The sequence below is a fragment of the Dipodomys ordii genome, unplaced genomic scaffold, assembly GCF_000151885.1.
Source record: "Dipodomys ordii isolate 6190 unplaced genomic scaffold, Dord_2.0 Scaffold1, whole genome shotgun sequence".
NCBI classification, from domain to species: Eukaryota; Metazoa; Chordata; class Mammalia; order Rodentia; family Heteromyidae; genus Dipodomys; species Dipodomys ordii.
Window position 1 is genome coordinate 53,129,290 of NW_012267217.1, and position 23,228 is coordinate 53,152,517.

Consider the following 23,228-nt stretch of genomic DNA (forward strand, 5'->3'; position numbering starts at 1 on the left):
ATTGGAACCTGAGAGAAACCACCAGACTTTCTGGAAATCACCCTGCTGGCTGATAAGGGGGAGAGAGGGGGGAAAGCCTACTATCATCCAGAGGGACACTGAGGCTCAGAGCTGGAACCAAAGTGCCAGGGGACATCTCTGTGCAAGCAGGCTCTGGACAGGCTTGTTCTGTGCCCTTCTAGCCTCCCTCGCTGCCTAGCTGCTGGAGGCCTGTTCTTTGCCACACAGCTCCAATGACTAAGTCTTCAGAAATAGGGTGGTTTAGGGCCTTTCTTGGTACAGATCTTATTCTTTCAAATGACCCAAAGTCTCTCCTTGGAGAAAGAAAAAAGGGGGGGACCCTCCCCTAAATGAAATGGAAATGTCTAGCCTGCTCTTCTCAGTCACCAACACCATCCCTCCCCAGGAGAAGGGAGGTACCCCCCAATGCTGAAAGGGGTCCCCTGCCTGGGGCTCCAGCCCGGCTGGGTTGGCTTGTTGCCGGCCTGCCTGTCTGCTGCTGTCCGGAGCCAGGCAGCCCTCCCTCGGCTCTGGGCGGGCTTGGGGGCGCGGGCCTCCCGCGGTGTGTGTGTGGGGGGGGGGAGCCGGCCTCCCCGCCCTCGCCCGCCCGCCAGCGGCCGCCCTTTCCTGGCAGGACAGAGGGATCCTGCAGCTGTCAGGGGAGGGGCGGCGCGGGCTGATGTCAGGAGGGCTACAAATAGAGCGGACGCCTAGGGGCTCCGTGTCCCCTCGTCCAGCCGTCCACTCTGCGCCGGCCGCCCGCCGCCCTTGCTCCGTGCGCCCCCGGCCAGCCTCGCCCGCACCGCCACCATGAGCCAGGCCTACTCGTCCAGCCAGCGCGTGTCCTCCTACCGCCGCACCTTCGGCGGCGCCCCCGGCTTCTCGCTCGGCTCCCCGCTGAGCTCGCCCGTGTTCCCCCGCGCGGGCTTCGGCACCAAGGGCTCCTCCAGCTCCATGACCTCCCGCGTGTACCAGGTGTCGCGCACGTCGGGGGGCGCCGGGGGCTTGGGGTCCCTGCGGGCCAGCCGGCTGGGGGCCACCCGCGGGCCTTCGTCGTACGGCGCGGGCGAGCTGCTGGATTTCTCGCTGGCCGACGCGGTGAACCAGGAGTTCCTGACCACCCGCACCAACGAGAAGGTGGAGCTGCAGGAGCTCAATGACCGCTTCGCCAACTACATCGAGAAGGTGCGCTTCCTGGAGCAGCAGAACGCCGCCTTGGCCGCCGAGGTCAACCGACTCAAGGGCCGCGAGCCCACGCGCGTGGCCGAGCTCTACGAGGAGGAGCTGCGCGAGCTGCGGCGCCAGGTGGAGGTGCTCACCAACCAGAGGGCCCGCGTGGACGTCGAGCGCGACAACCTCATCGACGACCTGCAGCGCCTCAAGGCCAAGTGAGGATGGCCCCACTGCTCAGCGCTCTCTTGCCCGCCCCCCTCCCGGGGCGGGGCGGGGCGGGGGTGGGTGGGTTGGGAGCCTCCTTGACCCTGTGCTTGGAGAGGTTCAACCCCCTTCTCCCCCAACTTTCCCTTAAAAAAAAAAGAAAAGAAATGGACCCCAGATCTCTCTCCTTTGCAATCTCCTAATCCAGGAGGAATTGTCTTGAGATAAATCAAGGACAAGACAGGGGAGGCGTTGGGAAGAAGCCCAGTGCTCTGTGGGGAGCCACCTTAAAAAGAATCCAAGAGGCCTCCGTGGTAGGGCTGGATAGAGGAGGGAGAGCCCCGGGGTTCAGAGCAGTCAGAGGAAGAAAGCCAGGCTGACAGGGGACAGGAAAGGTGGGCCCAGGGGAGGGAAGCCAAGCTCAGCTGTGATGAGGCCCTGGGGAGGGGAGAAGGTAACCTGTGGCCTGGGCCTGGCTGAGGCCGTGTCATTTCACAAGGTAAGTGGGTGAGCTTGAGTCAAGAGGAGAATAGGGGAGGGCTCTGGCCTTTGAAAGCTTGGGAGAACTAGCAGGTAGACTCCACCACGCATCCAATATGCAAAGGTTGAGTATAGATGACTATGGGTCCTGCTTCTGTTTACCCAGTGAGCAGTCACCCTCCTGCTACTGCCAGAGTCACCAACTATAATTGAACCATTACACGGGTCTGGCTGAGGCTGAGAAACAGGGACACGGAGATGGATAAAATAGACACAGTTCCTAACCCCAGGGAGGTCACGGTCTGGTAGACAGAGACTTCAAGGGTGTGGCTCCAGGACAGAGACTGCCACTTCCGGTCCCCTCCCTGGGTAGGCGTGGCCTCTGACACTCCCCTTCTGAGCCTAGCCTTTCTACTCAGCTGGCAGGCCTCCTGTCTTGAATTCACTCCCTGATGAGCCCCTTGTTGTCACTGCCAACTTCCTTACTTTGTCTGCCCCTCCCTCCCCCCCCAACTGTTGGTTGTTCTGTCTGTCCTGATTAGGCTGCAGGAAGAAATCCAACTGAAAGAAGAAGCAGAGAACAATTTGGCTGCCTTCAGAGCGGTGAGTGGTCCCTGGCCCCCCAGTAGTCTTTTCCCTACTGTCTTCTCTGGTCTCCCTCTGCCCCACCTGGTTGTTCCCTGACTCTGTCCTTGTTGCTTGACCTTTCCCAGGATGTAGATGCAGCCACTTTAGCTCGCATTGATCTGGAGCGCAGAATCGAATCTCTCAATGAAGAAATTGCATTCCTTAAGAAAGTGCACGAAGAGGTACGCAGGGTCCTTGGACTGCGATGAAAGCAGCTGGAACATGGGGCTGACTCTAGTAGTGAGGGTGTAAGGGGGCCCCTAGGGGACCTGAAAGGGGACTAAAGCCCAGCCATACCCTTCAGGAGATCCGTGAGCTGCAAGCCCAGCTTCAAGAACAGCAGGTCCATGTGGAGATGGACATGTCCAAGCCAGACCTCACAGCGGCCCTCAGGGACATCCGGGCTCAGTACGAGACCATCGCGGCTAAGAACATCTCTGAAGCTGAGGAGTGGTACAAGTCCAAGGTGAGTGTCTTGGCCCAGGAACTTGGTACCTCTGTCCCCCTCAATGCCAGCATGGAGGTGCTGCCTGTGACTCCATCTACAGAGGAGGGTGAGCATAGAGTGTCCATGCTCCTTGCTTGCCAGACCTGCACAGGTCCTCTTTCTACCTGCAGGTGTCCGACCTGACCCAGGCAGCCAACAAGAACAATGATGCCCTGCGCCAGGCTAAACAGGAGATGATGGAATACCGCCACCAGATCCAGTCCTACACCTGCGAGATCGATGCCCTCAAGGGCACAGTGAGTCCCTGCCCATCTCCACAAGCTCCGTCCCTTCACGTCTGCTGCTCACACCCACACTTGATGATTTTGGCTCCCTCTGTGGGTCTTCCTCTCACATCCACAACAGGGGTGAAAACAGACTGGGTTCACAGTTGGGCTCTAAGGACTTGGAAGGCTCTGGAGGGCATCTCCCTAGGTGGGGAATGGGGAGACTAAATGAAGATATTCCCTTTTATGTGGCTTGACCTTAAGACTTCATCTGAGTTCCTGAGTTCAGGGTTTCCTAGTTAAGAAGCTTTGATAATCCCTAACCATCTAGAATTGCTGTTTAGCAATTCTAAGGGACCATTCTGGTCCCTTACTGTCTTCGTTTCTGGACATGCTCTGAGCCTGTTCGTGACTTGAGCTCTCCCAATTCCCGCAGAACGATTCCCTGATGAGGCAGATGCGGGAGCTGGAGGATCGCTTTGCCAACGAGGCCAGCGGCTACCAGGACAACATCGCCCGCCTGGAGGAGGAGATCCGGCACCTCAAGGATGAGATGGCCCGCCACCTGCGCGAATACCAGGACCTGCTCAATGTGAAGATGGCCCTGGATGTGGAGATCGCCACCTACCGGAAGTTGCTGGAGGGCGAGGAGAGCCGGTGAGGAACAAGGCAGGGGTTGGGGTGTTGGGTGTAGGGGGACCCAGTCTGTCCAGATCATCTCAACAAGACTTCAAAATAATTGATAGAAGACACCACTGTTACGCTTACTCATCGCAGAGAATTAAAGGCCATTTGGGTACAGAATGATGTAATTAACAGCTTTTATAAAAAGAGAAATATAAGTATTCCCTTACCCAGCTTTAGAATTAAAAACCAGCAGCACAAAATCATATTCAGCAATCAGTAATAAAATATTACTGCCAGTCAAGGGAGAGATGAAAGCAGACTGGGGAATGATGAAGAAGGAAAGAGAGGGACAACTAGAGATAAAATGAGACAGGAAGGCATAGAAAGCCTTGCACACATGATAGGCTAAGTGAGGGCATGAAGAGACAAGTGTGAGTCCACAGGTGCACACTCACAAGAAGACATATAGGTGATGTGCATAAAGCAAGCCCTTTTTAGACATGGGTAGCAACCAATTAGAAGGGATATGAGAGAGATTTCTGGGGTGATAAAACTATTTTATGCCAGTTACTAGTGACTCACACCTGTAATTCTAGCTACTCAGGAGGCTGAGAGCTGAGGATTGCACTTTAAAGCCAGCTTGGGTAGAAAAGTCCTTGAGACTCTTATCTCCAATCAATCACCAAGCACGCGCGCGCGTGCGCGCGCGCGCGCACACACACACACACACACACACAAAACACAATACAAACCTGCAAGTGGAGCTGTGGCTCAAGCAGTGAGCAAAAATCTCGGTAACAGCATTGTAGGTCCTGAGTTCAGGCCTCAGGACCAGCACACACACACACACACACACACACACACACACAGATACATACATAAGAGGTCTGGACTCAGACTGGTTGTCACATGGATACAGATGTTGACAACATTCATTGGATCTTCCCATCACACTGTGTGTAAATTTATCCTCAGTATAAGACAGATCTATGGCTCCGAAAGAATGGTACTTATCAATAGTCATAAAAATAAAGCAGTGGTTAAAAACAAAGTGGCAGACATGTTTAGCTGTGGACTTATACCTAAAAAAAGATTTCAGATTTTGTAAAGTACAGTCTAGATAAATAGCCTTTTAAGGTAGCAAGAGCTGTGTTTTGTTGTTGTTGTTTCCCTGCCTCCCTCCTTCCAGCACCAGTGATCCATGGTCAGTTTCTAGAACTGGAGGGTGGCCTGTCTGGAGCGTGGGCACATGGTGGATGCCACTCACAGCTGCTGGCCATATTCCTACAGGCCCAGAACAGGAGGAAGTGATGGGGACCTATGTGGTACAATAGAGCAATAGGGCTGGGCATCCTCATCTCATACCTACAGGCCAACATTGGATCCTTCCAGAGGAGACAATTCCCAGGACAGCTAGAGATGGCTTTTGATCCTAGGCTGTGCACAGTACCGGCAGTGAGAGTGATGGGGGCCAGTGAGTGAGATTGGGACAGCTGAGGATGGCATTGAGGGAGATGAGGAGGCTTGATGGGTGCTCACAGGGAGAGAAGGGAGTGTTCTTAACCCTCCGGAGACTTGTCTTTTTTTTCCCCAGAATCAATCTCCCTGTCCAGACCTTCTCTGCTCTCAACTTCCGAGGTAAATGTGTGTTGGGTGGGGGAATTGGGTCCATGAACACAGTCTGAGCACTGCTCAAAGCCTGCCAGGAGGGGAAGATAGAACTGAGGCAGGCCAGGCCTGGAGGAGAAAGGGATCCCATGGCAGGTGGAGAATGTACACAGAGGCACATCAGGCACTGGGGGGGAGGGGGAAGGGAGGAGAGAGGAGGGAGGGAGAGAAAGGAGAGAGAGAGAGAGAGAGAGAGAGAGAGAGAGGAGAGACTTTTTTTTGGACTATGATGTACATTGCCTGGAGTACTGGGCCTCAGGAAGTAACCTGTGTTCTGAATTCCAAACTCTGAAAGAACCAGGAGTGAGTTCCAGGTGGCAGGTTCATCTCACCTGCTGGTGACAAGTTCTCTGTGATCTGTCTGCATGTTGCCAAACATTGACTTCCCATTTGTTGGACACCTCAAGTTTGTGGGAATAAGATATTGGATGCACAGTTGAAAAAAACGAAGCCAAATCTTAGCAAAGCCAAACAATGAAAAGAATGAGCTCTGAGGGCATTCTGCCATCTCGACATTAGTAATATGCAGATTGAGTGGCTTTCCAACCCCAGAGAGCAGAAAAACGCATTCTAATGACACATTAGGAAGGCAAGTCAGAGTCCTTGGCAGCTTCTCCTTTCCTAGATCAAACCTTTTATGTCTTCGATGTTCATTTCCATCAGGAAAAATTACACACTGTGCTCCACTGCTCCACTGAGTCACGGCATTCAGCCCAGGCTATGCTTGCTAAGGAGATTTGTGAATGCCAAACTGGTGATACTAACAGCTTAAATTTGACCCACCCTATAAAACTCAGACCACTCTTTTCAATTGGTTGTTTATACAGACACCAAGTGTGAGTCTTGCATGTAAAATCAATTGGTGCTTTCTTTGTCAGATTGATAGCTCTGTGCCATAATAGAGCAAGCATAATTGTAACCATTTCCCAGAGAGGAAACTGAGGTACAACAGGTCAGAGAATCAGCACAGTGATCAGTGATTAATTCCCGTTCCATCTTGCTTTATTAAGACATCAAGCTGCCCATTCTGAGCCCAAAGAAGTCTGGGTCTCAAAGATCCTCCAAAAGGGTGCCTCAGACCTGGGCTTGAGCTGGGCATTGGTGTCATAATCCTAGCTACTCAGGAGCACTAGATCCTCAGATCATGGCTCAAAGCTAGCCCATACAGGAAAGTTTGTGAAAAATCTTATCTCTAATTAATCACCAAAGAGCTAGCCGTGGAGTTTTAGCTCAAGTGATAGAGCATCGGACTTGAACAAAAAACAACAACAACAAAAAACAAGGGACAGCACTTAGGCCCTGAGTTTAAGCCCTAGTACTCACAAACAAAGCAAAATAAAACCAAAAACAATGCTGGACATTATGGTTCTCATCCTCTCTCCCAAGATTCCCAAGATACAAAATGATGTAGGACTTTCCTGGAGCCCAAGGGGGAAAGGAAGCAAAAAAAAATGGTAGAGAATATATAAATGTTAGACCCTCAAATATTCTGAGACCATTCCAACTTTGGAGCTGGCTCAGGACTCTTTAGACCCACTTTCTAGGTGCTGGGCTTTGGGATGGGTATTAAAGTCTTGAGAAAGTCAAACACTCATCTTGAGGGTGTGGAAATCTGCCATGGCTCTGGGTGATACAGCCTAGATTGAGCTTCTAGTCCTCCAGATAGCCCAGAATTAGGATGAGCACACGGTATGGTCTCTTACAGAAACTAGCCCTGAACAAAGGGGTTCCGAGGTCCACACCAAGAAGACTGTGATGATCAAGACTATTGAGACGCGAGATGGAGAGGTGGGTGGTCTGCCTGGCCCTTTGTCCTTGGTGGGTATCTGGGAAGCTGCCAGCCAGGTATTTTCCACCACCTGCGCTGGTTGGGGCCTGTGGCTGAGGGTGAGTGGTCCCTGCTGAATTGGGGTGGAGTAAACAGGGTTGAGTTTCCTCTCAGTGAGCAGTGGGTTGAATTGGGCTGGACTGGGCTTCTCTTCCCGTGCAGGTTGTCAGTGAGGCCACACAGCAGCAGCATGAGGTACTCTAAAGCCAGAGACCTTCAGACACTGTCCTGGCCCCTCCAGACACTTCACTGCCTTCTCAAGCCAGCCTTTCCATCCTGGGATGCCACAGCAGCTGCCTTTCTCTCCTCACAACCTCTGACTCCTCCTCACTGTCCACCACCCCCTTCCCCATAGTCCCATCCCACTAAGCCCCAGGGAGCACTCCCTAGTCACCCCTGCAGATCCTGCCTTCCATCCTGGCTGTTGGAAGTGGGTGAACCTGACTGTTGTACTGGATGGAGCCAGGCCCAACCCAGAAGCCCGTCCCACCTCCCTGACTTCAGGCTCTAGCCTCTAGGGAGAGAGATCTGGAGCAGGGTCTGGGGCTACTAGGTCTGGATGGGGCCTTTGACTCTTCCTACCCCCTAGCCTGGATAGAGAAAGAAAGGAAGGTCTCCTCAGCAAGCTGGGCAAGGACCCCTATGGGGACTGAGGCACTTGCAAGTGTTCCCCTGGTCCCTCCTTTTCCTTTCCCCAGCTTGGGGTGAACTTAGCAAGCAGGGGCTGTAAGAGGGAACCCCCGAAGGTGTTGGATGTGGGAGTAGGAGATACAGAAGGAGAGAGGATGAGATGCTGAGAGGAGAGGAAAGAGAGAAGCAGACTGGGCTCAGGCTGGCAGGAGGGCACCACCTCCCCTTGCCTGACCCTCCTATTGTTGGGGCTGTGGACAGAAACAATAAAGAATGAGCACAAACCTGCGTGCCCCCTGCTGTCTTGACTGTTGGGTCCCCTGGGGGGGGGCAGGGTCCTTCCCCACACCACCCATTACTCTGAGATGGACTATAACACCCTCTAGCCTAGCCAGACTGCCCCCCTGGACCCCCCAGCCCTAGTACATAGGGGCAGCATGTAGGACAGATGTGAGCTGGACATGTAGCGGGGCTGGAAAACCACAGTACCTTCTGTTAGACCTAATTCCTGTCCTATCCCTTTGCTCCCCCAACCTCACCCTCAGATCAGCAGGGTAAAGGCAGGAGGCAAGGTAACACCTGTGTTTCTCTTCCATAGACTGGCTATGATGGAGGCTCTCAAAGAAGTCTTTGGCTCCTTTCTATTAAGCCTAAGACTTTTTTTTTTTTTTTGGTCGGTTGTGGGGCTTGAACTCTGGGCCTGGGCGCTGTCCTTCAGCTCTTCAGCTCAAAGCAAGCGCTCTACCACTTGAGCGCCACTTCTGGTTTTCTGGTGGTTTATTGGAGATAGGAGTCTCACGGTCTCTCCTGCCCGGGCTGGCTTTGAACCGCGATCCTCAGATCTCAGCCTCCTGAGTAGCTAGGATTACAGGCGTGAGCCACCAGCACCCGGCAAGCCTAAGACTTTTATGTACAGAGCTCAGTTCAGGAAAAACTACAGTGTCTGAAAATTCAAAGTCCTAACTTGTGTTTTGGTAAAAAAAAAAAAAAAAAAGGTTCAAGACTCTAAAACTGTTGGTCTATCCTACATTCATCTGTAATTCCAATGCAGTGCTTTTGGAACACAATACCTTTGGGAGTCAAATTTCAAAGGAAAATGTGGGAGAACTGGGGAAGATGGGAGGTGAGTGTGGGACATATGAGAGAAAAGTAGGAAATCATGGGACACAACCGTACAGTGTATCATGAAGCCATAACTAGTTTCAAAACACTTGCTACTGAAGAAATATACAAAATATTAGTGGAATAAAGTGTATATAAAAGGCGATTACTTTAGTTTAGGGATGACTGAATTAATCAGTAGAGGGACTTGGGGACAATCAAGACATGTTGTGGTTTCTTCACTCCCTCCAAAAAGCCATGGATACCCATGGCTCATGGCTATATTCCTAGCTACTTCTGGAGGCTGAGATCTGAGGATCATAGTTTGAAGCCAGCTTGAGCAGATAAATTTGAGAGGCTCCTATTGAACAGCAAAACAAAACAAAAACACAAAAAAATACCTGAAGGTGGCTGTGTGTCTCAAGTGGTAGAGCACCACCTAAGGAAGAGCATTCAAATCCTAGTAGTGTCAAAAAAATTGGGAAATTAGATGAGTCCCCCAGATCTCAGACTTTAGGTTATTCCTCTCACGTTTAAGGGTTATCCTTTAACGGACATGGGAACAGGATAGAGACTGCAAAGATGATGAACTCAATTTGCCTGTGAATAAACCTATCAAGATTTTAGCCTAAACGTCCCTACTTTGCCATCCCAAACTGGTTTTTCTAGAAACTTCCAAAACTCTTTCCGGTGGCTCTCCCTCTCCTTTTGTGTGATCCTGCCTGGCTCACAGGCTGTTCCTTCTCTTTAAGAAGGTGGGTTGCCCCCTTTGCACTGGGGAAGCTGCGGGGTCCTTCTAACTCCCCACTTCTGCCACCTGTCACTCAATCATTTCTTTCCCCCAGAGAAACTCCATAAAACACAGACCTGGAAGTAGCATTTGCAATGTCTCCACATACTGGTGGGGACTGAGGGGGAGAGGTAGACAAGGAGCTTCTTTTTTCTGTTGTTGTTGGTCGTTGGGCTTGAACTCTGGGCCTGGGCGCAGTCCCTCAGCTCTTCAGCTCAAGGCCAGCGCTCTACCACTTGAGCCACAGTGCCACTTCCAGCCTTTTCTGCTTATGTGGTGCTGAGGAATGGAACTCAGGGCTTCATGCATGCAAGGCAAGCACTCTACCACTGAGCCACCTCCCAGCCTGACAAGAAACTTCTTAATTCTGGAACCATATGGGGCCTAGAATGTGAGTTGACTTCTCTGTAAGGAAAATATCTGGGTAAGGGCTGGGCCCTAGTGGATAAGAAGGAGGTTATCTGAGACAAAATAAAGGAGCCTTGAGCCTTCTCTTTCCCCTGAATGAATTGCAGGCACTCATCTCCCCCAGGAAGGGGAAAGAAACAATGGGATAGCTAAACTGTCGACCACCCACCTTTATAAAAGCAGTTCGTAAATACAAACTAGTCAGTGGGGATGTAGGGAAGATCGGGATCTCAGTCGTACCTCCTCTTCCCAGCCTCACCCCAGCTTCCATGAAGGACAGTAATCCTCTCCATGTCCCCGGCATCCAGAACTCTCTGCTTCTACGGAGGCTTCACCAATAGGGAAAGCTATGAAGGGAAGCCTTTTCTTCTCTGCACACCTATGACCCATGACTACACCACTGGTCTTCAGAGCTGCCCTCTGTTCCCAGGAAAACATTTCCTGAGCAGAGTCTTGCTGGGCCCGTCCCACCCAGAGTCAGCAGTGACTCAGGGAATCCAGGGGATGAACAAAACAATCCAAAAATAAATTAATTAATAAATAAAAAAGGTTTGTGTGGCCAGTAGACACATGAAGAAATGCTCAACTTTTCTAGCCATGAAAGAAATACAAATCAAAACAACACTGAGATACCACCTCACCCCAGTTAGAATGGCTATAATCAAGAACTCTAATAACAACAGAAGCTGGAGGGGATGTGGACAGAAGGGAACCTTACTGCATTGTTGGTGGGAGTGTAAACTTGTTCAACCACTTTGGAAAGTAGTATGGAGGTTCCTCAAAAGACTCCACATAGAGCTCCCCTATAACCCAGCAATCCCACTTTGGGGCATTTACCCAAATGATCGACCATACTAAAGCTACCAGCACAACTATGTATATTGCAGCATTATTTACCACAGCTAAGATATGGAACCAACCCAGATGCCCCTCAGTAGATGAATGGATCAAGAAAATATGGTATATGGGGCTGGGAAGGTGGCTCAGTGGTAGAGCGCTTGCCTTGCATGCCTGAGGCTCTGGGTTCGATTCCTCAGCACCACATAAGCAAAAAGAAAAAAAGCTGGAAGTGGAGCTGTGGCTCAAGTGGTAGAGTGCTAGCCTTGAGCTGAAGAGCTAAGGGACAGCGCCCAGGCCCAGAGTTCAGGCTCCACGATGGGACCCCCAAAAAAAGAAAATATGGTATATATACACAATGGAATTCTATGCCTCCATCAGAAAGAATGACATTGCCCTATTTGTTAGGAAATGAAAAGACTTGGAAAAAAATTATATTAAGTGCAGTAAGCCAGGCCCAAAGAAACATAGGTCCCATGGTTTCCCTTATTTGCAATAACTAGTCATGGCCTCCTAGACCTAAGTCTCCCTCTGTTCCTGAAGAGGCTCTGAGGTTTTCTACAAGGCTGTAAACATGAAGGAAGAAGAGGGCTCACAGAGACTGGTAGTTTCCTGTGGGACCCCAGGGCCAGGCCCAGGCCAGCTTTAATCCTATCTGGGGGAACTGAGCTTGAAGGGCTATAGAGGGACAGGTCACTGTGGCAGGAACTGAGGGCCCAATGGGCACTTTCCTACCCCATCTGTCCACTCTGGCTCCCCTCCCAGTCTTGTCTCTGGAGGCCATATCCATCCCCTTTCTCCTTCTCACCACAGGCTGGCTTGAATATGCAAATGAGCCCCAAATATGCAAATAACCCCCCTGATCTTTGATTCAATATCTAAAATGTCAGCTACCCAAGGATAGTTTTTGTCTATTTTATTCACTATTATATCCCTACTGCTCCAAAAGAGTGCCTGGAACATAGTAGGTACTCATTAAACATTCAAGTACCTCTTGAATGAATACCCAGTGGACAATTTTATTTACTTTTCTCTGAATTAAATATTCACCATAAAGGGTTGGTGGCCCCCACTTGGTTCAATGAATATTGACTGACAATATTTTCCTATGTGCTAGGTATACAGTATATCATTAAGATTGGTCCCATGGCCCAGAGAAGTGGGGTGACCTGCCAAGGTCACACAGTAGTTTGCAGCAAAGGAGGATGAGGGAGAGGGAGGCTCCTTGGCCTCCAGAACCCAGATCTCTTTCCATGACACCATAAACTTGTGATCAAAAAGCAAGGCAGACTGGCAGCACACATGTCCAGCCTTGTGCCAAGCTACCAGGTTCTTCGGGGTGCATGCCCAGGGACAGACAAGCACTTTAAAGCCAGCTGCCCTGGGCAACTGGACTGGCAAGAGCCTAATAGCGTCCAGCTATCATAGCTTGAATGGGCTCATCCACGAGAGGGCGCCAGTGACTTGCATGGGCCTTGTGCTTTCCCTTCCCGAACCCACAGACCCCTTATTTGGGTGCAAGTCAGTGAGTGATTTCCTTATGGGCATAAGAAAGCAGGAGACAGCCATGTTCCAGGCTCTGTGCCAGACCCTTTTAAATAGTTAATATTCGTTTTAAAATTTAATATAATAATTTAATGCCATCATAACAACATAAGTCAGATCATGTAATTCTGCTCAAACCCCTGAGATGATTTCCCATTTCACTAAGAATAAACGTAGCATGGCCTGCAAGATGCCAGGCCATCTGGTCCCTGTGCTGGGAGCTGTGTGCCCTCACTCCCTCCGGCCTTGCTGACCTTCTGGCTCTTCTTGGAACCCAGAGCCCATCAAGTACATCTTATTTCTGCCTGGAGCAGGCCTACCCAGCCCTTTGTGTCATTTGCTTCCTCGTTCCTTCAAGGCTGGCTCCAGTGTTCCGGTGGAGGCCAGTTCCAATCACCCTGCTTTAAAGAGCAATCTCCCACCATATTTGCATCCCTGTATTCTGCTGGACTGCTTCCACAGTATTTGTCTCATTAATACTTACCTGATAGTTTTTACAAATTTCTGTACATTTATTGCATGTCTCTCTTCTCTCATAGAAACAACCTGAATTTGTCACTGCTGTCAGCAGTGCTAGCCACACAATAGGCACTTGAAAACATTAAAAAAAAAAAAAGTAAGCAATGAATGGGAGTTGGGCTACTCCCATTTTATAGATTAGAAAACTGAGTTTTTCTGAGATGTTAAGTGAGTTATTCAGCTAATCAGCTCGCCAATCAACACATTCAGCATGTATAACATTGCATGCAATTGTTGAGTCTGTTAGGTGGCTTTGGGTTATTATTATTATGTTATTTTGTCAGTGCTGTGGTTTAAACTCCGGGTTTACTTGCCAGGTAAGTGATCTACCATTTGAGCCATCTTCCCAGCTCTGACTGGGTTATAAGTTGTTGTTTTTGTTGTTTTTTTTTTAAACAAATCTCGGCTTTGATGTTCATGATGTTCTGTTTGCAATCTCTTCTCCCACATTTTTTACCTTTTTAAAATTCAATTTACATTGTAGAATTTAATTAATCACCAGTGGTTGCCAGGGGTTGCAGGAGAGGGTGTGGCTGACTACAAAGAAGATTCACAAGCGAATATATTTATGGTGATAGAACTGCTCTGTATGGTCCTGAGGTAGTGCATGCATGATTTTGTGCATTTGTCAAAACCCAAAGAACTGTACATCACCAATGTATGCCAAGTACAGGAAAAATTATTCCTCAAGGCTCTTAATCTCCATGGACACAGTTCAGCATTTAAATTGTTTCTTTTGTACTATGTTATACACACACACACACACACACACACACACCTTTTGATTTCATTATACTAGAATGAAAGTAGGGGAGATGAAGGCAAGCAAAGCCAGGAGTACCTTTTCCCGTCTCTGAATAACTCATGGCTTCTCAGTCCCTTTTAGGCTCCATCTCTCAAGGTTCAAGGTCCTAGGGACCTTCCTTCCTGGCCCCCACAACACACACAAACCTTTCTTTCATTTTTTGTGGTACTGAGGACTGAGCCTAGAGTCTAGAACTCAAAGTGTGCTAGGCAAGCACTCTATCACTGAGCTACACTGACCTACATCCATAGCTTCTAGGTGGTTTTGTTTTTTAACTTTTTCTTTGAAGAAATAATAGATGAAGTCAGGCATAGGTGGCTCATGCCTATAATTCTAGCTCTTCAGGAGGCTGAGCTCTGAGGATCAAGGTTCGAAGCCAGTCTGTGCAAGAAAGTCCATGAGACTCCAGTTAACCACCAAAAGCCAAAAGTGGAGCTGTGGCTCAGGTGATAGAGGACTAGTCTTGAACAACAATAACAAAAACAAGCAACAACACCTAGGTCCTGAATTCAAGGCCCAGGACCAACACAAAAGAAAAAAATGAGGAAAGAAACAAAAAAGGACTAGACAAGCTGGGTGCTGAGATCTGAGGGTTGTAGTTTGAAGCCAGACCAGGCAGGAAAAGTCCACAAGACTCTCATCTCCAATTAACTAACAAAAAGTCAGAAGTGAAGCTATGGCTCAAGTGGTAGAGTGCCAGCCTTGATAGAAAAACTAAGGGACAGTGCCTAGGCTATGAGTTCAAGGTCAGTGCTAGTATAGGAAGGAAGGAAGGAAGGAGAAGAAAAACAAAGAAAAGAAACAATAGCAATTCTGTGCGCATATCACTAGTTTTCCTCAATGGTGATGCTTCATACTACAGTGTAGTGTCTCCACCAGGAAAGTGATATTGGTAAGGTCCATCTTCTTTCTTCTAGCTTACCAGTCTGAGATGCAGATTATGTGTGTAGTTCCATGCAGTTTTTCCACTTGTTTAGATTTCTCTGACCATCACATACAGAAGTAGTCTATTACAAAAGTCTCTGGACTTCTGAAAGCTTCAGGGTCCCTTTACAGGACAAAATGCAACACATCACAGTCACCTGGGCCACTTATTAACTGTGCAGATTCTTGGGCCCCCCTACTGAGACAGGGTCTCTTTGAGTTAGGGTGCCAGAATGTGCATTACTAGTAGGCACATCCTTTAAGGACCACGGCTCTAATATGGCCTCCCATATCCCACCCAAAGTCCACACTGTGGCTGCCAAAGGAATCCTCCTCAAAGCAATTCTGATCAGTTTTTATCCAGCCCAGTATCACCCCAGGCCTTCAGAACATAGACCTTACCAATCAAAGGTTCCCATAGGTCCCGCCCCGGCCCTTTCAATCCCTCCCAACCCCTCTGATTCTCAGACTGTGTGGTCTCCTTTCATCTTGTCATCATCATTTAGCTCATTCTGTCCTTCTCTCTCTTTGCTGCCTCTTGTAACCCTAATCCCACTCCCCATTTGTTCAGATGAGGTCTGGGAAGTTGAGAGAGGATTGGTGACACCCAGCTGGTGAGTAAAGGCCAGATCAGCTGGGAGTCAGCATCTACCAGACTGCCAGTCTTTGGGTCTCATTTAGTACTTGACAGTTGTAATGGAGGCCATGGGAGAGGGCCAGTCCCTCCCGCCCGTCCAGCGGTCCGCTCACCTCCACTGCGGCCTGCCCCTCCAGGCATGCACCTCTCTGGCATCTCACATCTCACCAGGACCTTTCCTCTTCCTCTCCACCGGCCGAGTGAGACTGGAGCTCTGGGGCCTGAGAGGGAGGAAGGGAAATGGGACTGAGCCCAGGGGGTAACTCGACTCCTCCCTACCCCCCACCCCACACACCCGGAGGCTGGGGGTGGAGGGGGAGGACAGGCATACCGTGGAGGAGGGGTCCTGGAACCAATCGCCAGGGATTGTAAATTGGGTGGCCATGGGGGCTCTAGGAGCGGGAGCGGGAGCCCGGGGGAGTCCAAGTCCCCTCCCTCCACTGCTCTCTCGCAACCCGAGCCGGGGGGCCTAAAAATAGCCCCCGAGGCGCATCCGCGGGCCGCCCCGGTGACCTTCTGGGTAGCACAGGCCGAAGGCGGGCGGGCAGCAGGAAGGCAGGCCGCCGGCCCCCCAGGATCGTTCCCCAGGGCCCCATCCCCCGGGCGCCCCCGTGGCCGCCGGGTCGCAGCGTTCTTCCCCCAGCCCGATTCTCAAGAGAACATGCAGAGAGCTCGGGGCGCCCGAGGCGAGGACGCGGGCACGAGGGCGCCCTCCAGCCCCGGGGTGCCCCCGAAGAGGGCCAAGGTGGCGGCAGGCCGAGGGGCCCCCGCGGCTGGCGCCGGGGCCGGGGCCGGGGCGCCCGTCTTCCTGCGGCCCCTGAAGCCCGCGGCGGTGTGTGCCGGGGGCGACGTGCGGCTGCGGGTGGCTGTGAGCGGGACGCCCCCGCCCAGCCTCAGCTGGTTCCGGGATGGGCAGCCGCTGCCCACGCCGACCCCTGAGCCCAGCTGTCTGTGGCTGCGGGGTTGCGGGGCGCACGACGCCGGCGTGTACAGCTGCAGGGCCCAGAACGAGCGGGGCCGGGCCTCCTGCGAGGCTGTTCTCACGGTGCTGGAAGTCGGAGGTAATGCGGGCCAAGGGGCGCTCACCTGGCCTGGCCAGGCCGCGCGGCGCAGAGGGGAGAGGAGGGCTGCCCAGGCCACGAGGGGTGGGTGCCCAGGACTCTCAGTTGCATTGGTCCAGAAGGGCAGATCAAGAGGAGAGGGTATCAATACAGAAAGGCTTCCTCCAGGAAGGTCAGAGGTCAAGGCTCAGCAGTTGATGAGCCAGGCCTGAGATGCACATAGGCCCCTTGGGGGAATTCTGTGCTGGAAATCCACTGAGTTTTGTAGAGAGAAGGGAAATCAATGGCCCTCTTCATCTCTAAGAACAGATTTACAGTCCTACAATTAACTCCTTTACAGGTGTGTCTGTCTGAAGGAGGGGCCAAGTCCTCTGTGTGCAATATGGAGAGAATGTGATTGGAGCTCCTGGAAAGCCATTGCTGTGGCAGGGCTGGTGGAACAGGCCAATGAGTGGATAGGTACAAACGAGGTCCAGGGCATCAGGAGATGGAATTAGGGCTGGCCATGAATGGGTGTGTGTGCTTGAGAATTTACATGTGTGTGTGTGTGTGTGTGTGTGTGTGTGTGAATGCTTATAATGTAGGCTATGCAAGGTTCTGGCTTGTGCAGATAGAGGACAGGGACAATTGGAACTGGTATGGAAAGCATGTCTACTGAGGTTTCAGAGGCAAAAGAAGCAGGGGCACAGAAGGGGAGGCTCTGGGCTGGGGTTCAGGCTTTTGCAGAGTTCCAGGCTGGTGGTCTGAGGCAGAAGGGAGGAGATAAGAGTCTGGGCCCTGTGCTCAAGATCCTCTTGTGATGGGTGGATGCCTGGATAGAGTTGATTCTCCTTGGGCCCAATGTTTGGCCTTTCTCTTTCATTTCCTCAGCCCTTGAGCCAAATGGTCCTTGTCTAAGCCAAAAGCAGTGTTGGGCCAAGTGAATCTTGAAAAACAGAATTTTGAGGAAGGAGGCTGTATTTGAGTGAGACAGCCAGGGGCAGGGGGAGGGGTATTTGCTAGAGGGGCTCTCACTACAGTCATGTGGTTCTTCTGGTAGGAGCCCAGCCATAGGGGAGGAGGCCCAGGATGAAGACCCTCAACAGCTGGAGGGGAAAGAAAGCTTGATGTGCAGGAGTCAGGAAATAGGAAAACCTCTCCTGTCAGCATCTTCTCTTCCCATCCATACTCTGCTCACTTCCTTGTCTCCCATCATTAGTTCTCCATGGTCTGGGTCAGAGAAGACCCAGATTGGCCTAATGGCCAGGTTGGTACAGACTTTCTTCACTTGGGTTGGGGGATGAAGCACATTCTATTTGAGTTCTGCTTTGAGAAGGAATGGATTCCCTGGTGTTTTCCTTATCTCTGATCAAGGGCAAAGGAAGCTGAAAACAGAACATAAATCAAAGGTTAAGATAGATAAATGAATGAAAATATGAGCAGTAGGAGAGACGGATTAGGGAAAGGAACAGAAGGGCAGAGAAAAGATAGTTACTGGTCATGATGTTTGTTTAATGTTGGACAGGTCCACAGAGAATTGCAGCTCCAAACATTTCCTTTTACAAAGGAGGATATTGAAGACTACAGGAGAGGAAGATCTGCCTAAGATATGTAGCTAGCTAACCCAGACTGAGCACTCTGTCCTGGTTCTGGAGCCTTTTTATTACTCAAGGAATTCTGGATTGATGAAAGAGAGGGAGGAAAAGAGGGAAAGGGCAAGGAAGAGGGCTAGAAAGAGGGAAGTGGAGAGAATGATCCTGTGTTTGGGGAATGGCTGCAAAGACCTCCTGATCTGTAGGCTGTTAGAGTGATGGGTGGGAGATCCCCCAGCAGAACTGGTTTATCATGGCTTTTTAGTTACTGTTTTCATCTGGGTTGCATGGCAGGCAAAGCTTAACTTGTCTGGACATCTCTAGATTGGGGCAGGGATGGGGGGTGGTCTCTAGGCTGGAGCAGGCTTGAGACACTTAGAAAGAAGGGAAAGCCCTGGGTACTGTAGGTCTGAGTTTGGGGTGTTTAATTTTGACATTAGAACAGGAAGAGGATTGGGCTGCACTATGTCACATTTAAGAACATGTTCAGGCTGGACAGATAAAAGGTGGCAGAACTGGTGGAGAAGCCACATACTTGACTATTACAATCTTCCTTGGTTGGTTACCTGCGGTTCAGAGGGACTTTGTTGTGGTGATGCTGGTGGATTTGACTGGGAGAGTCTGACTTCTACCCTCTTGTGTTGCCCACCCCAGAGCAGTTATCTGTTTGGTAACAACTTTTGGTCTGTGGCAGCTGCCCAAGCAGCTCAGCATTGCTCAGTCTTAGTCATGGAAAACTTTCTTGGTTGGAATCAACAGTAGGAGAACTTTAGGGTACTCGAGGAAGCCACGCAGGACCTGGCTACAGAGGGATGCAGGCAGTTCCCTAGCCAGGGCTGTTCTCTTGCTGGACAAGACGGGGTAAGAGAAGTCTCCTGGTACTCCTAAAGCCTGGGATATTAGCTGAAGATGGAGAGATACTAAGAAACAAGTCTCTGAGAAATAAGTAAGGCTCAGGCTAGTGAGTTTGGAGCATGGGAAATGGATATAAGTGGTAAGATTTGGGGGTTTAGAAATTGGGGGGGAGGAAATAGCTAGTGTATTTCTAGCTAAAAAGGAGGGTGAGATCTGAGGATCACAGTTTGAAACTAGCTTGGGCAGGAAAGTCTGTAAGACTTTTTTTTCCAATTAACTACCAAAAAGCTAGAAGTAGAGCTATGGCTCAAGGAGTAGAGAGCCAATCTTGAGCAGAAAAAGCTAAGGAAAAGTGCCCTAAGTTCAAGCCCTAGGACTGGCACAAAATACAATGAAGGAAATAATGGAGGTGAAGATGACAGAAATTCAGGACACTGGTAAAATTCTTAATATGTTTAAAACAACCTCTCATTGAATTATTTAGTCTTGCAAACCCTGTTAATAGTATGGCCATTACATAAGACATCTAGGGTTCCAGTTTACCCAAGGCTGGTGAAGATGGAAAGGCTGGATCTCTGAGTCTGAGTCCACTTTGCCTATCCACAGAGAGGCAGGGGAAGCCTAAATCAAATATTTCTTGTCATGCTTATCTTTGTTCAATTAATATCCCAATCCACCTCCAGTTATATGTCCAACATAGGTAGGCATTCTCCCCTTTCAAACACCAGGCAGGCTCCCATCTGCATAGGCAAGGAGCTATGTGCAAAGCAGATGACAAGCGCAAGCGTTGCTTTCAAGACATGGGGCCAAAGAAGAGCTCTCCTTGCACTAAAGATCAGGAGGAAGGAGTGGCTGAGAGGAGAGGCAAGGGGAGGAGGCTTATCTGTGTAGCCAGGATCTGGAACTCTCTAGTGTTAACCAAAAGGGCCAGAGGTCACAACGAACCATCTTGGGGACTTGAAGGCAAAAGGGGAGAAGTTACACACAGCAAGAAGGCCAGTTTAGGCCAACAAACAGAAGGGAATACATCAAAACCTGCATTGAGGAATATTCTCCAGTTACTGTTTTACCTGGAATTTGTTATGTGTGGATAAAAAGGCAGAGGAAACTAATATGGAGTTGGGAGTGGGTATAGAGAATGCTGCAAGCTCTTTATGCCAAGTGCTAGTAAGGAAGAGGAAAAGGGGTAGCAGAGACAAGACCTGGGAAGAAGATGGAGAGAAGCAGAGAACTCCTGTCCACCCCATCTCCACCAATCAGCCAAAGCCAAATCCAATGTAGGAGACACTTACCTGATAAAAGCAGGTTCCCCCAGGAAAGATCTGGGTGGAATTGGGGGTGGGGTGGGTGTGATCATTTATTTCTTCAGCTTATGGATAAAGGACAGAGAAGGGGGAAAGGATAAGTGGAGCTATTCTGGAAGATTCATGTCCATCTCTACTTGTCCTCGTACTTTCCCCTCCCCAGCAGCTCTGCCACTCATCTACATAGTTACCAAGTGCCTTCTCTGCACCAGGTACGGCTCTAGTTGCTTGGGGTAGATGATCATGTGTGAGAAGGGAGGGCCACAATTCATCTCATCCTGGAAATGACTTCATTTAAAAAATTTTTGTGCCGGGCGCCAGTGGCTCACGCCTGTAATCTTAGTTACTCAGGAGGCTGAGATCTGAGGATCATTATCTCCAATAAACCAGAAGTGGTGCTGTGGCTCAAGCAGTAGAGTGCTTGCCTTGAGCTGGAGCATGCAGGAACAGCGCCCAAGCCAGGAGTTCAAGCCCCACGACTGACAAAAGCAAGCAAACAAACAAACAAGCAAAAATGTGTGCTGGTATTAGTGCTTGAACTCAGGACTTCATGCTTTCTCTTAACCTTTTCACTCAAGAATGTTTCTCTAGGGCTGGGAAGGTGGCTCAGTGGTAGAGCGCTTGCCTTGCATGCCTGAGGCCCTGGGTTCAATTCCTCAGCACCACATAAGCAAAAAGAAAAAAGCCGGAAGTGGCACTGTGGCTCAAGTGGTAGAGCGCTAGCCTTGAGCTGAAGAGCTGAGGGACAGAGCCCAGCCCCAAAGTTCAGGCCCCACGAATGGACCCACCCCCTCACCACCCCCCAAAAAATGTTTCTCTAACATGTGAGCCATACCTTCATTTTTGGCTTTTTTTCCCCCTGGTTAGTTGGAGATTGGAGTTTTGGGAGATTTTTCTGCTTAGGCTGGCTTCGAACCTTAATCCTCAGATCTGAGCTTCCTGATCAGGATTAGAGGTATGAGCTACCAGCATCCAGTTGAAGATGATTTTAGTAAGGAAAGGCAGACAATACACAGTAAACATAGTAAAGAAATTGGTTTGTGAGAAAAATACAGTGCAGGATAATCTATGGGAACAAGGAAGAAACAGAGGCGGGGCAAAGGGGAGGAGAGTGATGATAGACAGGGCTCAAAGGAGGGTCTGCATGCATTGGAAATGAGGACTGGGGTTTCTCTGGTTAAGAAGAAATGCTGACAGAACAGAAATGAGAAATCTGGGCTTGGGGAAGTGGCAGGGGAGCACAGCTGCTCAGCCATGAGGGAAATTAGGGCAATCTGGGGCCAACTGTGGAGGTCCATCCACAATGAGAGCACGTTCCTAACCCACCAGCCCTAAAGGGGTGAGCAGTGAGGGCTCTGGGCATGGACACAGAATCCAGGCTTCTCCTCGGCCCAGCTGTCCCGTCACTCACGCCCGCTGCCCATTGGTTATTTTTGCTACGGAATGTGCCAGCCCCTCGGATTCTCCTGGGGAATAGGGACTCAAGTTACCCCCATCTCTCCACTCAGCTCCCCTATTTGTGAGTGAATTTGGGGGTGTTCAAGGAATACACATGTGCTCTCTGCATGGCCCTGTGAAATTGTCTATACGTTCAGCATATGCCACTGACAGCTTGGGAAGCAAGTGAACACCCGTGTGTACCCAGAATGTACAATGTGGCCTTAAATTTTTAAATAAAGATGGGGCACTCAAATAATTTAAGAAGCGGGGCTCTGGTGGCTCATGCCTGTAATCCTCGCTACTCAGGAGGCTGAGATCTGAGGAACAAGGCTCAAAACCAATCCATGCAGATAAATCATGAGACTCTTATCTCCAATTAAATGCCCAAAAAGCCAGAAGTGGAGCTCAAGTGATAGAGCTCAATCCTTGAGCAAAAAAAGCTCAGGGACAGCACCCAGACCCTGCGTTCTAGCACCAAGACTGACCACACAACACACACACACACACACACACACACACACACCAACAAAAAGTAGTAACACCAAAAATCTTAAGAAGCCAAGTAGAAAGTGAGGGAGATGCTATTGTAAGGAGCTGGAGTTGAGCATGCTTGGCTTGCCCCAGATATTGTGCAGTTTTAACAGAATTCTGTGGGTCTGTCTCTGTATTTATTTTGTTTTATTTTTTTATTTGTGTGCTGGTATTGGGGCTTGACGGTGCCTGCATTGTCCCTTGGCTTTTTCACTCAAGACTGGAGCTCTACTACTTGAGTCTCAGCTCTACTTCTGGCTTTTTGGTGGTTAACTGGAGATAAGAGTCTCACAGATTTTCCTGCCTGGGCTGGATTCAAACCACAATGCCCTGATGGCTCTCAGTTCCTTGAATAGTTAGGTTTATAGGTGTGAGCCAGGCTTGAAAGCAAAATGGTTAAAGGACACACTGACCAATCAGCATGCAATGCCTTATAACAAAGAGGTCAATAACCCAGCTGTAGAATCCTGGATCCCTGGAGTTATTGGCTGTATAACCTTGCACAGGTAATCTCCTTATGCCTCAGTCTCCCTCTTTGTTGTAAGGATGAAATGAGTCATTTGTGCAAAGTGCTTAGCACAGGCCAAGTGTTAATAATTACTTCACACTGTAATCATACTTGGGGCACCAGGATTGGCATCACCTATATATGCTAGGAGAAGAATTCTAACCTAGAGATAAGGAGACTGCAGCTGTGTGGCTCTGGCTGCTTGATAAGACTTCTCTGAGTAGGGCGCTGGTGGCTCATGCCTGTATTCCTAGCTACTCAAGAGACTGAGATCTAAGGATCAAGGTTCAAAGCCAACTTGCATAGAAAAGTCAGTGAGACTCAATTGCAATCAACAGAAAGCTGGATGTGGAAGTATGGCTCAAGTGGTAGAGTGCCAGATTTGAGCAAGCCAAGCACAAGAGCTAAGTCTGGAGTTCAAGGCTCAGTACTTAAAAAAAA

General features: G+C 49.9%; 2 protein-coding genes across 2 annotated transcripts in view; both read left to right on the forward strand.

Moving 5' to 3' along the window:
• The first annotated feature begins 677 nt into the window (after positions 1–677).
• Positions 678–8,574, forward strand: Des (desmin). Its single transcript, XM_013011345.1, has 9 exons — positions 678–1,388; positions 2,400–2,460; positions 2,571–2,666; positions 2,789–2,950; positions 3,103–3,228; positions 3,635–3,855; positions 5,420–5,463; positions 7,199–7,281; positions 7,484–8,574. The coding sequence occupies exons 1-9, from the start codon at positions 811–813 to the stop codon at positions 7,523–7,525; spliced, it is 1,413 nt and encodes a 470-aa protein (XP_012866799.1). The 5' UTR covers positions 678–810; the 3' UTR covers positions 7,526–8,574.
• A 7,474-nt stretch (positions 8,575–16,048) lies between these two features.
• Speg (SPEG complex locus) overlaps positions 16,049–23,228 on the forward strand; it is a 58,519-nt gene continuing 51,339 nt past the window's right edge. Inside the window, exon 1 of the mRNA XM_013011748.1 lies at positions 16,049–16,578. Coding sequence (XP_012867202.1) covers positions 16,179–16,578 — 400 coding nt within the window. The 5' untranslated portion in view covers positions 16,049–16,178. The remainder of the gene's footprint in view (positions 16,579–23,228) is intronic.

Bases quoted from the DNA above. Each gene is read 5' to 3' on its own strand.
- Des (XM_013011345.1), top strand. From the start codon at position 811: ATGAGCCAGGCCTACTCGTCCAGCCAGCGCGTGTCCTCCTACCGCCGC. The intron at 3,856-5,419 runs GTGAGGAACAAG...TTTTTTCCCCAG, and splicing joins CTGGAGGGCGAGGAGAGCCG to AATCAATCTCCCTGTCCAGA. The intron at 5,464-7,198 runs GTAAATGTGTGT...GGTCTCTTACAG, and splicing joins CTCTGCTCTCAACTTCCGAG to AAACTAGCCCTGAACAAAGG.